Source organism: Nerophis lumbriciformis, linkage group LG29 (assembly GCF_033978685.3).
Source record: "Nerophis lumbriciformis linkage group LG29, RoL_Nlum_v2.1, whole genome shotgun sequence".
Lineage (NCBI taxonomy): Eukaryota > Metazoa > Chordata > Actinopteri > Syngnathiformes > Syngnathidae > Nerophis > Nerophis lumbriciformis.
Window position 1 is genome coordinate 14,952,799 of NC_084576.2, and position 15,437 is coordinate 14,968,235.

The 15,437-nt window shown below is 42.7% G+C and overlaps 1 protein-coding gene across 3 annotated transcripts; it reads right to left on the reverse strand.

Annotated features, from left to right (window-relative positions):
• Positions 1 to 871: 871 nt before the first annotated feature.
• Positions 872 to 13,406, reverse strand: LOC133571855 (protein FAM3C). 3 transcript variants are annotated; one of them, XM_061924371.2, is made up of 10 exons: positions 13,300 to 13,406; positions 8,282 to 8,325; positions 8,032 to 8,112; positions 3,861 to 3,917; positions 2,363 to 2,471; positions 2,186 to 2,244; positions 2,063 to 2,113; positions 1,895 to 1,979; positions 1,537 to 1,663; positions 872 to 1,462 (listed from the first exon to the last, which is right to left on the reverse strand). In XM_061924371.2, exons 2-10 carry the CDS (start codon positions 8,304 to 8,306, stop codon positions 1,373 to 1,375), a joined length of 684 nt encoding a protein of 227 aa, XP_061780355.2. In that variant the 5' UTR covers positions 8,307 to 8,325; positions 13,300 to 13,406; the 3' UTR covers positions 872 to 1,372. The 3 variants fall into 3 exon arrangements, with proteins under 3 accessions (XP_061780355.2, XP_072767923.1, XP_072767924.1); XM_072911822.1 differs by lacking the exon at positions 8,282 to 8,325 and having other exon boundaries at positions 8,032 to 8,158; positions 13,300 to 13,331; XM_072911823.1 differs by lacking the exons at positions 872 to 1,462; positions 1,537 to 1,663; positions 1,895 to 1,979; ... (2 more) ...; positions 2,363 to 2,471; positions 3,861 to 3,917 and adding an exon at positions 3,932 to 5,143.
• Between the last annotated feature and the right edge of the window lie 2,031 nt (positions 13,407 to 15,437).

Genomic DNA, 15,437 nt, shown 5'->3' on the forward strand with positions numbered 1-15,437 from the left:
TCTCCACGACAATACATCAGCGAAGCACTTTAGCTACGGAGCTAACGTGATAGCATCGTGCTTAACTGCAGATAGAAACAAAATAAATAAGCCCCTGACTGGAAGGATAGACAGAATATCAACAATACTACCAAACTCTGGACCTGTAACCACACGGTTAATGCTGTACCGCCTGACGAAGCCTAGCAATGCTGTTGCTAACGACGCCATTGAAGCTAACTTAGCTACGGGACCTCGATAGAGCTATGCTAATAACATTAGCTCTCCACCTAGGCCAGCTCTCATCTGCTCATCAACATCAGTGCTCACCTGCGTTCCAGCGATCGACGGCGCGACGAAGGACTTCACCCGATCATCGATGCGGTCGGCGGCTAGCGTCGGATAGCGCGTCTGCTATCCAAGTCAAAGTCCTCCTGGTTGTGTTGCTGTAGCCAGACGCTTATAAGTTAACCCGGCCGTATTGGCATGTGTTGCAATGTTAAGATTTCATCATTGATATATAAACTATCAGACTGCGTGGTCGGTAGTAGTGGGTTTCAGTAGGCCTTTAAAGTACAGTGTTTTATTTTCCTATATTCAAATAGTGTTACTGTTCAAACTGTAATGTTACAGTGGCCAAAAATGAAGAGTGAAAAAAAAAATCAGTGCTGAAATATTATTTGCTTCAAAACTAAATACTTAAGTGTCTCATTGGTTGGTTCTAAGACTGGATCAATTGCCTCAGTCTTGATTTACCTGAAGTGATTCTTGAGATGATATGCTTCAGCCCCCAACCCCCCTCCCCCCCCCCGCGACCCCAAGAGGGACACACGGTAAGAAAATGAAGGGTTGGATGGATAGATGGATGGAATCTAGACTTTTTTTTGCACTTACTTTTTTTAATACTGATTTTTACACTAAATATTGATACACTGATTTTTAAAAACCTTTTTGACACATTGAATTTTCAAATAACACATTTTGCTTACACATTTTTATACATTAAAATTGTCAGCATAGCTTGACGTAAAAAATTAAGTTCACAAAATTCAAACGCAAAAAAATCAGTCACATCCAGTGTACACAAACTTTCCTATTAATTAATTTTAACCATGTAAATGTGATAAGAAAAAGTCAACCTTTATTTGTAAGCTTCCCCAGCAATTCACAAATAGTATTATTCAATATTTTGTTTACTAACAACATAACAATGAATAAACACAACAGTAGAAAATAATTTAGGTCTACATCATTTCATAACATGTTTTCATATTCAAAAACATCACTTCCCGATTGAACCATACTGTACTCACACATACACTGAAGTGTTTCCATAATTTTTTTAGGTAAAACAAATAAAAACAGCATCTTGCAGTTGATCCAGCATGTAAGGTCACTCAAAAGATTTTGGGATGCATCCTTCAAGCTGGATGAGCTCGGGCCAGTTCTGGTATTTGTTTTTTTCTTTGTCATTCCTTAGCAGCTGAGACACACACACATTTTTTAAAATGTTGGAAAAAAATAAATAAGTAAATAAATAAATAAAATTACTTCTACCTTCTCGAAGTTGCTGCTGACCATTTCTCCTTTGCCCCCAACAAAGAGCCAATTATCTCGGAACCCCAGTGATTGGACGACAGAACTTCCAAGTTGACCAATCAGCTTCTTGGCTTCATCTGTAAGCCTACAACAAACACATTTAATTAGTGTCCCTGATGTGCCACATAAATCATTGTAAAGAACTTTCCCATCATGCATCGCTGATGCGTCACATGTGACTTCCTGTTTAAAATACATGCTGAGACAACAACATGTGACTTCTTGTTTGCAAAGTTCAAGCTCCTCCCCCCGCAGATACTCTAAAAAGTATTATTCTTAAAGATGTTACATCAGACGAAAGGTGACGAGGGTTTACTTTGTGGACGGGTCATCATAGGACGCCATGAGGACAATAGAACCTTGCTGGATGTTCTTCAGGAAGTCAATGAGAGGTTTGTCTTCTACACAGTGACAAAATGACAGTTGAAAAACATTCCAGTGGCATGGAGATATTCATGATGTTGAGGATGAAGCTCTTTCTTACCATCATTGTACATGTTGAAGTGGTCACTTTGCACCACGGCCCCCGTCTTACCTGAGAAGACTTGCACATTAGCATGAACGCTCCAACATTGTCAGCATGACACTAGCAAGGTGCCCCACTTACCATTCAGAACCAAAACATTTATTCCCGGCCCCGCGTTATTCAGTACTGACCCCAGAACCCTGTGAGGAACATTATCACTACGTGTCACATGCTTCTGCTGCCACAAAGCGGTACCATAATCACTGGCATGTGTCTGAACAGCGGACATAAGCGCTAACTTCTACATTTGTTGATTACAGTTTGTTCTGAACGCAGATCTTTGGTGCCACCACGTCAGCAGCGCCGCTTTGCATATAGAAGCTGAAGTGGTCATCTGGACAACGTCTGTCCGAAACACATGAGCCAGCTGAGGAGGACAGAGAATGTTCAGTAACTATTAAAGGGGAACATTATCACAATTTCAGAAGGGTTAAAACAATTAAAAATCAGTTCCCAGTGGCTTATTTTATTTTTCGAAGTTTTTTTCAAAATTTTACCGATCACGCAATATCCCTAAAAAAAGCTTCAAAGTGCCTGATTTTAACCATCGTTATATACAGCCGTCCATTTTCCTGTGACGTCACATAGTGATGCCAATACAAACAAACATGGCGGATAGAACAGCAGGTATAGCGACATTAGCTCGGATTCAGACTCGGATTTCAGCGGCTTAAGCGATTCAACAGATTACGCATGTATTGAAACAGATGGTTGTAGTGTGGAGGCAGGTAGCGAAAACGAAATTGAAGAAGAAACTGAAGCTATTGAGCCATATTGGTTTGAACCGTATGCAAGCGAAACCGACGAAAACGACACGAAAGCCAGCGACACGGGAGAAAGCGAGGACGAATTCGGCGATCGCCTTCTAACCAACGATTGGTATGTGTTTGTTTGGCATTAAAGGAAACTAACAACTATGAACTAGGTTTACAGCACATGAAATACATTTGGCAACAACATGCACTTTGACAGTGCAGACAGCCCATTTCAGGCGTGCTAAGAACATATATTTTTCCACGATTTCAGCACTCAGGTTAACCATACCTAAATAGACACAAAATACTGCATTACACAAGACTACCCGAATGTACTCGAATGATTGAAAAAAATAAATGTTTTTAAGCTAAATTATTGGTAAACACAGTTTATGTATAATAATTTATGTAAAACAGCGAGTAATGAATAAAGTTTTCATCAATTAATATATTCTGTAGACATACCCTCATCCGCTCTCTTTTCCTGAAAGCTGATCTGTCCAGTTTTGGAGTTGATGTCAGCATCTGCTTTGAGTGTCGCAGAATATCCACACATTCTTGCCATCTCTGTCGTAGCATAGCTTTCGTCGGTAAAGTGTGCGGAACAAACGACTGACCATTTCGTCGGCTTTCCCCACCGCCTCGTATTTTGAACAAATTTCGTCCAATTTCTTGCCACTTTCGCATCTTTGGGCCACTGGTGCAACTTGAATCCGTCCCTGTTCGTGTTGTTACACCCTCCGACAACACACCAACAAAAGTGAGAAAATGGCGGATTGCTTCCCGATGTGACGTCACGTTGTGACGTCATCGCTCCGAGAGCGAATAATAGAAAGGCGTTTAATTCGCCAAAATTCACCCATTTAGAGTTCGGAAATCGGTTAAAAAAATATATGGTCTTTTTTCTGCAACATCAAGGTATATATTGACGCTTACATAGGTCTGGTGATAATGTTCCCCTTTAAGCGGAGGCACTTGTAGAGGTGTGAATGACCTCTGACCTGAGAGCCTGGGGGTGCTCTTGTTCTGCCTGGACCAGAAGACATGCAGCCAATCAGCTGCAAAAGAATTAAATAAAAAAAATACAAATACAAATAATATATATATGTTTTTTAAATTATTATTCTTTTAAATCTGTCCTGTCTACCTGCCCAGGCAGATAGAGATCAGATCAGATAGGTCTTTATGGTCATTGCACAAGTACAATGAAACTTTGTTTTCAGCACAAACCTGTTCAAGATTAGACAAAAAAAAAACAGTGTACAGGGTTACAGAACAGGAACGCTGATGGGTCGCCATTTTAAGGCGCCCCGTAAAAGATGGGAAAAAGGTAACGCTGGGGAAAAAGATGAGTAAAAAAAATACAATCTAGACTGAGCTCCTAAGGGGGCCTAGTCTGGAGTGGGGGAAAAAACCTCCATGCAATGCACACATAGACATGTTACATTTAATCACGACAAACGTGCAACAGAGGGGCGGGGAATTGGGGCCCTGGAAGGCGACCGCTGCCATAAAGTGCTGCCATCCGACCATCACCCCAAGAAAGAAGCGGTGGTGAAGGCGTGGGGTGGGGGAGGGGTGTGTGTGTGCATGTGTGCCCAATTGTCCTTGGGTGTGATGATGTAATGTTTGTTTATGGACTGAGGCCGATCTGCAAAAGTTCGACTCCAGGTGTCGAGGAGGGAGGGAGGTCAAAAGCGTCCATCATGAAGGTGTCCTCGGGGGTGTTTTTCAGAACAGTCCGTCCCTGTTGTTCACAGCGTCAAGGCCATTCGAGGGAGTCAAATTGTAGATTAGGATGTTTGTTTTCCGCGAGCAGACTAAAAACAATGGCTTGTCTGTTCTATTTGTCCATGCTGATTTCTCTCAATTTCAATTAAATTTAAATTTTCAGCAAGCTTCTCCATGATGTGATCCATCTTGCGATTCAGTTCAGAAATCGCCACAGTCTGTGTTCCTAAACCCCTGCCCAAACTTTCCATTGCGATGAACAGCCTTTGGGCTCCTTGAGTGGCTGCCATCGCCTTACGAATTTGACGATACACCAGAGTAATGCCCAGCCCAATCAGCAGGTGCCTCGCGATCACGGTTCCAAATAGGTAGATGTCTTCCACGTCCTCGATGGAAAGGACTGAGAGGCACATGATTCTCCATTTATCCCAGGAATCTCTCACGTACCCCGCAGCGATGGTTCCATCAGGGCAGCCAGGCTCCCCCGAACCTCTTTTCCTCGTCGAAAAGACTTTGTCAATTGCGTCGAGAGTCCAGCTGATCATATCCATGTCTGATGTTTAGATTTGAGGACAGCGCAAAGAAAGAGGCTTCAAAAAACTTCAGACAAGACAAAACGAAGAGAGCAAGCTGGGAAAGGAGGGAGCGGAGAAACATGCGACCGCCCTCACCAGAGGCAAGACAGAAAGGCAAATCATGTTGTTGATGTAGGTCTGGTTTACTGGTTCACTTTACAAAAGAGAAGTATGGGATACTTCTCTTGTTGCCTTATTTGTATTTGACTATTAAATATTTGGCTATATATATATATATATATATATATATATATATATATATATATACACACACACACACACACACACACACAGGTAAAAGCCAGTAAATTAGAATATTTTGAAAAACTTGATTTATTTCAGTAATTGCATTCAAAAGGTGTAACTTTTACATTATATTTATTCATTGCACACAGACTGATGCATTCAAATGTTTATTTCATTTAATTTTGATGATTTGAAGTGGCAACAAATGAAAATCCAAAATTCCGTGTGTCACAAAATTAGAATATTACTTAAGGCTAATACAAAAAAGGGATTTTTAGAAATGTTGGCCAACTGAAAAGTATGAAAATGAAAAATATGAGCATGTACAATACTCAATACTTGGTTGGAGCTCCTTTTGCCTCAATTACTGCGTTAATGCGGCGTGGCATGGAGTCGATGAGTTTCTGGCACTGCTCAGGTGTTATGAGAGCCCAGGTTGCTCTGATAGTGGCCTTCAACTCTTCTGCGTTTTTGGGTCTGGCATTCTGCATCTTCCTTTTCACAATACCCCACAGATTTTCTATGGGGCTAAGGTCAGGGGAGTTGGCGGGCCAATTTAGAACAGAAATACCATGGTCCGTAAACCAGGCACGGGTAGATTTTGCGCTGTGTGCAGGCGCCAAGTCCTGTTGGAACTTGAAATCTCCATCTCCATAGAGCAGGTCAGCAGCAGGAAGCATGAAGTGCTCTAAAACTTGCTGGTAGACGGCTGCGTTGACCCTGGATCTCAGGAAACAGAGTGGACCGACACCAGCAGATGACATGGCACCCCAAACCATCACTGATGGTGGAAACTTTACACTAGACTTCAGGCAACGTGGATCCTGTGCCTCTCCTGTCTTCCTCCAGACTCTGGGACCTCGATTTCCAAAGGAAATGCAAAATTTGCATGGTTTACGGACCATGGTATTTCTGTTCTAAATTGGCCCGCCAACTCCCCTGACCTTAGCCCCATAGAAAATCTGTGGGGTATTGTGAAAAGGAAGATGCAGAATGCCAGACCCAAAAACGCAGAAGAGTTGAAGGCCACTATCAGAGCAACCTGGGCTCTCATAACACCTGAGCAGTGCCAGAAACTCATCGACTCCATGCCACGCCGCATTAACGCAGTAATTGAGGCAAAAGGAGCTCCAACCAAGTATTGAGTATTGTACATGCTCATATTTTTCATTTTCATACTGTTCAGTTGGCCAACATTTCTAAAAATCCCTTTTTTGTATTAGCCTTAAGTAATATTCTAATTTTGTGACACACGGAATTTTGGATTTTCATTTGTTGCCACTTCAAATCATCAAAATTAAATGAAATAAACATTTGAATGCATCAGTCTGTGTGCAATGAATAAATATAATGTACAAGTTACACCTTTTGAATGCAATTACTGAAATAAATCAAGTTTTTCAAAATATTCTAATTTACTGGCTTTTACCTGTATATACCGGTATATATATTGTCATACATACATACAAACAAATACATACATACATTTACATATATCATTTATACATACATACATAATTACATATATATATATATATATATGTGTACACTATATTTTTTATTCTTGTGCGTCTCATACATACACACATATATACGCATTTGTATTTATTTTTTGTGTGTCATAAGGAAATATATAATATATATACGTACGTACATGCATGTATATAGATATAAATATATATATATATATATATATATATATATATATATATATATATATATATATATATATATATATACATAAAGTATATATGTATATACATATATAATTTTTTTGTCTTGTCCCCATAGTTTCTCACTCTTTTTTCTTTTTTCTATCCCTTGGTTTAATTGTAGTTTAAAAATGTGGATAATGGGTATCACAATGCAAATCACTTTAAGTCTGAAGAGAAAAGACGCTATAGAAATATGATATACTTCTCCCTCCTGCTCTTGTCAGGCTGCGCCAAACAGTAAATATACCAAAACATTTATAAAGGCAACAAGAGAAGTAATAAAAAATAATATATATATATATATATATATATATATATATATATATATATATATATATATATATATATATATATATATATATATAGCCCGGCTGGGCCCCAAGGGGACAGGTCCGGCCACCGGGTGCTCGCCATCGTGCCCCAACTCCGGGCCTGCCTGGCTCCATAGGGGGTCCCGGTGACCCGCGTCCGGGCAAGGGAAATCTGAGTCTTGGTTTTTGTATTTCCATAGAATTCTTCAAGCTGCTCTTTGTCTGATCCCTCACCTAGGACCTGTTATATATATATATATATATATATATATATATATATATATATATATATATATATATATATATATATATATATATATATATATATATATATATATAATTTTTTTTTTTTTTTTTTAATTATTATTTTTCATCTGTCCTGTCTAACTGCTCACTGTACTGTATATATATATTTTTGTCATACATACATATATACACACACATACATATATATACACATACATATATATACACATACATACATACAGATACTGTATATCCTGTATACATATACAGATATTTATATTGTTTTTTGTGTCATATGTACAGTATATATCTCGTCATGTGAGAGGGGAGGTCAAGGAGGTCTATTACCTGTGGAAGTGTTGCTGAGCTTTAGAAGGATGATGATGAACAAACCAGCTGATACCAAAACCAACATGCAGGTCACAGCCACTGTGGGGCGGAGTCACATAGAGATACTGCACTGTAAAACGGTATGCTACGGTATGTCAAAACACACACACACAACACACACACACACACACACACACACACACACACACACACACACACACACACACACACACACACACACACACACACACACACAATGAAAACGTACTTTTCAGGATGTGCCGTCGAGCCATTGTTGTTTTTTTGAAGATACTGCAAAGAGGAAGTATTCATGAAATCATCTCTATGAGAAATAAGTATAAATCAGTGTTTTCCTCAGACTTCTAATATACTTGTGGCAGTGGGGACATGGCGACATCTGATAATTAGAATAATTGGCGATGATGCCATGTATACATACATTAAAATAGAAATCTGTGTTATTAGTTATTAGTATTAACATGCGTTTTTATTACGTATATCGTTTTGCTCTATTTTTCAATTGTTGCTGCTTATTGTACAATGTAACAAATATGTAAACACTCCTTTGAATTACAGATGGAAAAAAGTAAGTTGAGGTGGTTTATTGATATTCTCCACACTGAAGCTACTGTAAAACTAAGCACACAAAGGAAAGTACTGTACATTATATGAAGTGCACATACATGTAGGAATCATGTTAAATTAATAATACAGTTTGGGATAAACTGAAATAAAGCAATACAATTATACAGGATGAAGGTTGGCTAATGCCGCTATCTTAATGCTAACATATAACGAAATTTAGCAGAACAAACTTTTACCTTCATCATTTTCTATGCCGCATACCCTCAAAGTGTCGCAGGGGTAAGCTGGAGCCTATCCCAGCTAAGTTCTGGCGGGACGCAGGGAACACTCTATACCAGTGGTCTTCAAGACAAGGCTTCTACATTGGGGCCGTGAAATTTTGGGTGGATCATTTCGGCCGCTTGTACCCGTGAGCTTGTCCTTTCGGTGATAACCCAAAGCTCATGACCATAGGTGAGGATTGGAACGTAGATCGACCGGTAAATTGAGAGCTTTGCCTTCCGGCTCAGCTCCTTCTTCACCACAACGGATCGATACAGCGTCCGCAATACTGAAGACCGTTCCGCCTGTCGATCTCATGATCCACTCTTCCCTCACTCGTGAACAAAACTCAGAGGTACTTGGACTCCTCCACTTGGGGCAGGGTCTCCCCCTTTTCCGGGGGAGAACCATGGACTCGGACTTGGAGGTGCTGATTAACATCCCAGTCGCTTCACATTCGGCTGTGAACCGATCCAGTGAGAGCTGAAGATCCTGGCCAGATGAAGCCATCAGGACCACATCATCTGCAAAAAGCAGAGACCTAATCCTGCAGCCACCAAACCGGATCCCCTCAACACCCTGACTACGCCTATAAATTCTGTCCATAAAAGTTATGAACAGAATCGGTGACACAGGGCAGCCTTGGCGGAGTCCAACCCTCACTGGAAACGGGTCCGACTTACTACCGGCAATGCGGACCAAGCTCTGACACTGATCGTACAGGGAGCGGACCGCTACAATCAGACATTCCGATACCCCATACTCTCTGAGTACTCCCCACAGGACTTCCCGAGGGACACGGTCGAATGCTTTCTCCAAGTCCACAAAGCACATGTAGACTGGTTGGGCAAACTCCCATGCACCCTCAAGGACCCTGCCGAGAGTATAGAGCTGGTCCACAGTTCCACCACCAGGACGAAATCCACACTGTTCCTCCTGAATTCGAGGTTCAACTATCCGGCGTAGCCTCCTCTCCAGTACACCTGAATAGACCTTACCGGGAAGGCTGAGGAGTGTGATCCCACGATAGTTGGAACACACCCTCCGGTTCCCCTTCTTAAAGAGAGGAACTAACACCCCGGTCTGCTAATCCAGAGGTACCGCCCCCGATGTCCACGCGATGTTGCAGAGTCTTGTCAACCAAGACAACCCCACAGCATCCAGAGCCTTAAGGAACTCTGGGCGGGTCTCATCCACCCCCTGGGCCTTGCCACCGAGGAGCTTTTTAACTACCTCAGCAAAATCAGCCCCAGAAATAGGAGAGCCCACCACAGATGCCCCAGGCACTGCTTCCTCACGTGTTGGTGGGATTGAGGAGGTCTTCTAAGTATTCTCTCCACCGATCCACAACATCCGCAGTCGACGTCAGCAGAAAACCATCCTCACCATACACGGTGTTGACAGTGCACTGCTTCCCCTTCCTGAGGCGGCGGATGGTGGTGGTCCACAATCGCTTTGAAGCCATCGGGAAGTCGTTTTCCATGGCTTCCCCGAACTCCTCCCATGTCCGAGTTTTTGTCTCCGCGACCGCTGAAGCCGCACACCGCTTGGCCTGTCGGTACCTGTCCGCTGCCTCCGGAGTCCTATGAGCCAAAAGAACCCGATAGGACTCTTTCTTCAGCTTGACGGGTTCTAGGATTACCGCCACGACAGGCACCAACTACCTTGCGGCCAGAGCTCCAATCAGCCGCCTCGACAATAAAGGTGCGGAATATGATCCAGCACCTCCCTCGTTACATGTTCAAAGTTCTTCCGGAGGTGGGAATTGAAACTCTCTCTGACAGGAGACTTTGCTAGACGTTCCCAGCAGACCCTCACAATGCGTTTGGGCCTGCCAGGTCTGTCCGGCATCCTCCCCAACCATCGCAGCCAGTCCCGAAGGCGGAGGGAAGCTACACTCTCGTCCGCTAGGTCGAACTCCAACGTGCAGGCTTTGAGCCGGGGGCAACACGAATTGCTACCCCAGCCCGTCGCCTCTCACTGCGTGCAACGCCAGTGTGGAAGAGAGTCCATCCCCTCTTGAGAGAACTGGTTCCAGAGCCCTTGCTGTGCGTTGAAGTGAGTCCGATTATATCCAGCCGGAACTTCTCCACTTCGCACACAAGCTCAAGCTCCTTCCCCCCCAGCGAGGTGACAGACCACGTCCCAAGAGCTAGCTTATGTAGCCGAAGATCGAATCGCCAAGTGCCCTGCCTTTGACCTCCCCCCAGCTCACATCGCACCCGACCTCTATGGCCCCTCCCATGAGTGGTGAGCTCATTGGAGGGGGACCCACGTTGCCTCTTCGGGCTGTGCCCGGCCGGGCCCCAAGGGGACAGGCCCGGCCACCAGGTGCTCGCCATCGTGCCCCAACTCCGGGCCTGGCTCCATAGGGGGGCCCCGGTGACCCGCGTCCGAGCGAGAGAAATCTGAGTCTCGGTTTTTGTATTTCCATAGAATTCTTCGAGCTGCTCTTGGTCTGATTCCTCACCTAGGACCTGTTTGTCTTGGGAGACCCTACCAGGGGGCATAAAGCCCCCGGACAACATGATCATTTTCAAATATATATTTTTTATATATAATCCCTCCTGCAATTTTTCCACAAATGTAATTTTCTTTAAATACGCATGAACATTATGCCAACCCATTGTTATCTAGCTGAATGTAAAAAAATAATAACATTGTTCGATAAATACATTGTTATATTCATGTTAGCATTTAATACTGTAATCTTCTTAGGTAATACGATCTCCGATCGGTCCCTGAAGTGTACATGAATGTGATTGGCACATGTGACATGGGACTTCCTGTTTATCGTTGCCAGAGATATTAATGGTTATTCACAAGAGTCGCGAATAAAAGTACAGTTAGCAGCACGTCGTGTGTTGGCTCAACTTATTTTCCACAGTACGGAACAAGACAAATACATCTTGGAATTAGCACTCTAGTAGTCAGCTAGCGATTAGCTCTCAAATTGTCAGCTGGCGATTAGCGCGTTAGCTCCCAAATAGCAATTTGTGCATTGGTTCCCAGCTAGCGTTTAGCGCTCCAGTTGTCAGCTAGTGATTGCAACATTTTTTTGTCAGCTACCGATTGGCGCTCTAGTTGTCAGCTAGCAATAGGTGCTGTAGAGGTCAGCTAGCGATTGGCACTCTAGTTGCCTGCTAGTGATTAACACGTTAGTTAAGTTAAAGTACCAATGATTGTCATGCACACACACACTAGGTGTGGCGAGATTATTCTCTGCATTTGACCCATCACCCTTGATCACAGCCTGGGAGGTGAGGGGAGCAGTGAGCAGCAGCGGTGGTTATGGTGATTCAACCCCCAATTCCAACCCTTGATGCTGAGTGCCAAGCAGGGAGGTAGTTGCCAGCTAGAGATTGGCACGGTAGTTGTCAGCTAACGATTGCCGCTCTGGTTAATCGTCAGCTAGAGATTAGCGTTAGTTGTTATCCAGCGTTTAGCGCGTTAGCTGACAACTAGTGATTAGCGCACTAGTTGTCAGGTCGCAATTAGCAGCACAATACTGTTATTTTGTATCGTAAGTATTCCACAATAACTAGGTACATTTAGGACCAATTTTCTGTCAAATAAAATCATTATTGTATACAAGATATACAAGTAGCCTTTCTCCATCAGTTTGGGGGTCCTTGACCTGGAAAACGTTAAAGACCCCTGCCCTAGAGTGGTCGCCAGCCAATCCCAGGGCACATCATGTAGTAGTATATGGACCTATTTTTCCTTGCGGAGTAATACCACCTGTGCCACCGTGTGCTCTACCATATATGGCACTCTGTTCCGTATGGCCGCGCTCTGCGGCATTCAAATTATGTTGACGCAAATCCGGAGTATTTTTCAATTCGAGAACTTGTAAGAATAATATAATTGATCATAACAGACAAACAATCCTTCACACCTACGGACAAATTAGAGTCTCCAATAACCTAAAACATTCATATTTTTGGAATGTTGGAGGAAATTTACCCACGCACGCAAAGAGATATCCAAATGGAAGCTCGATAAGACTCACACGCCGTAAAGTTAGACACTACTGTCAGTAGTAATGTCAAAAATACGGTAGTCTTCATAGGCTTGAACAAGAAATGCATTAATTAATTTGAACTTTCTGTCATCTGCTCACTTTACTCCATTCCAGGGTCGATCAGGTGCGCGAGCAGCTGTCGCGCTTTTATTTTGAAAGGCAATTCCGATGCACGTCTTCTAAGTAAAACATTGAGGAACATTTTTATATTTGAGATGTTTTTCAAACTCATTATTGCCAGTATAGTGCGTGAATATTAGCCTATAAAGTATATATCCATTCTACAACGTTTTACTTAAAAAATGTGTTTTAACACGGTGCGCCACGCCAAAATCAATCCCACCTAGGGGGAAACTAAAATGAGTATTTGTGAAAAAAATAAATTTGCTCTGTACCTGAGGTCCAATTTGACACGTAGGCTGCGACACTGGCTAAATGAATGCTTCCTGCTTTGAAAGAGAGACTAGCAGCCTTAGGTCACATGATTTCACCTTTTGTTGACACAAGGAGGTGCCACAACCATCACCTGCTCGCCTATTTAAAGGCCTACTGAAATACGATTTTCTTATTTAAACGGGGATAGCAGGTCCATTCTATGTGTCATACTTGATCATTTCACAATATTTCCATATTTTTGCTGAAAGGATTTAGTAGAGAACATCGACGATAAAGTTCGCAACTTTTGGTCGCTGATAAAAAAGCCTTGCCTGTACCGGAAGTAGCAGACGAGTAGCGTGACGTCACAGGTTGTGGAGCTCCTCACATCTGCACATTGTTTACAATCATGGCCACCAGCAGCGAGAGCGATTCGGACCGAGAAAGCGACGATTTCCCCATTAATTTGAGCGAGGATGAAAGATTCGTGGATGAGGAAAGTGAGAGTGAAGGACGAGACGGCAGTGGGAGCGATTCAGATAGGGAAGATGCTGTGAGAGGCGGGTGGGACCTGATATTCAGCTGGGAATGACTAAAACAGTAAATAAACACAAGACATATATACAGGTAAAAGCCAGTAAATTAGAATATTTTGAAAAACTTGATTTATTTCAGTAATTGCATTCAAAAGGTGTAACTTGTACATTATATTTATTCATTGCACACAGACTGATGCATTCAAATGTTTATTTCATTTAATTTTGATGATTTGAAGTGGCAACAAATGAAAATCCAAAATTCCGTGTCACAAAATTAGAATATTACTTAAGGCTAATACAAAAAAGGGATTTTTAGAAATGTTGGCCAACTGAAAAGTATGAAAAAGAAAAATATGAGCATGTACAATACTCAATACTTGGTTGGAGCTCCTTTTGCCTCAATTACTGCGTTAATGCGGCGTGGCATGGAGTCGATGAGTTTCTGGCACTGCTCAGGTGTTATGAGAGCCCAGGTTGCTCTGATAGTGGCCTTCAACTCTTCTGCGTTTTTGGGTCTGGCATTCTGCATCTTCCTTTTCACAATACCCCACAGATTTTCTATGGGGCTAAGGTCAGGGGAGTTGGCGGGCCAATTTAGAACAGAAATACCATGGTCCGTAAACCAGGCACGGGTAGATTTTGCGCTGTGTGCAGGCGCCAAGTCCTGTTGGAACTTGAAATCTCCATCTCCATAGAGCAGGTCAGCAGCAGGAAGCATGAAGTGCTCTAAAACTTGCTGGTAGACGGCTGCGTTGACCCTGGATCTCAGGAAACAGAGTGGACCGACACCAGCAAATGACATGGCACCCCAAACCATCACCCAACCATGCAAATTTTGCATTTCCTTTGGAAATCGAGGTCCCAGAGTCTGGAGGAAGACAGGAGAGGCACAGGATCCACGTTGCCTGAAGTCTAGTGTAAAGTTTCCACCATCAGTGATGGTTTGGGGTGCCATGTCATCTGCTGGTGTCGGTCCACTCTGTTTCCTGAGATCCAGGGTCAACGCAGCCGTCTACCAGCAAGTTTTAGAGCACTTCATGCTTCCTGCTGCTGACCTGCTCTATGGAGATGGAGATTTCAAGTTCCAACAGGACTTGGCGCCTGCACACAGCGCAAAATCTACCCGTGCCTGGTTTACGGACCATGGTATTTCTGTTCTAAATTGGCCCGCCAACTCCCCTGACCTTAGCCCCATAGAAAATCTGTGGGGTATTGTGAAAAGGAAGATGCAGAATGCCAGACCCAAAAACGCAGAAGAGTTGAAGGCCACTATCAGAGCAACCTGGGCTCTCATAACACCTGAGCAGTGCCAGAAACTCATCGACTCCATGCCACGCTGCATTAACGCAGTAATTGAGGCAAAAGGAGCTCCAACCAAGTATTGAGTATTGTACATGCTCATATTTTTCATTTTCATACTTTTCAGTTGGCCAACATTTCTAAAAATCCCTTTTTTGTATTAGCCTTAAGTAATATTCTAATTTTGTGACACACGGAATTTTGGATTTTCATTTGTTGCCACTTCAAATCATCAAAATTAAATGAAATAAACATTTGAATGCATCAGTCTGTGTGCAATGAATAAATATAATGTACAAGTTACACCTTTTGAATGCAAT

Coding starts and splice junctions, on each gene's coding strand:
- LOC133571855 (XM_061924371.2), bottom strand. CDS start 8,306: ATGGCTCGACGGCACATCCTGAAAA. Junction 2,245..2,362: donor ATCTGCGTTCAGAACAAACT/GTAATCAACAAA, acceptor TGTTCCTCACAG/GGTTCTGGGGTCAGTACTGA. Junction 2,114..2,185: donor AAATGTTTTGGTTCTGAATG/GTAAGTGGGGCA, acceptor AAGTCTTCTCAG/GTAAGACGGGGGCCGTGGTG.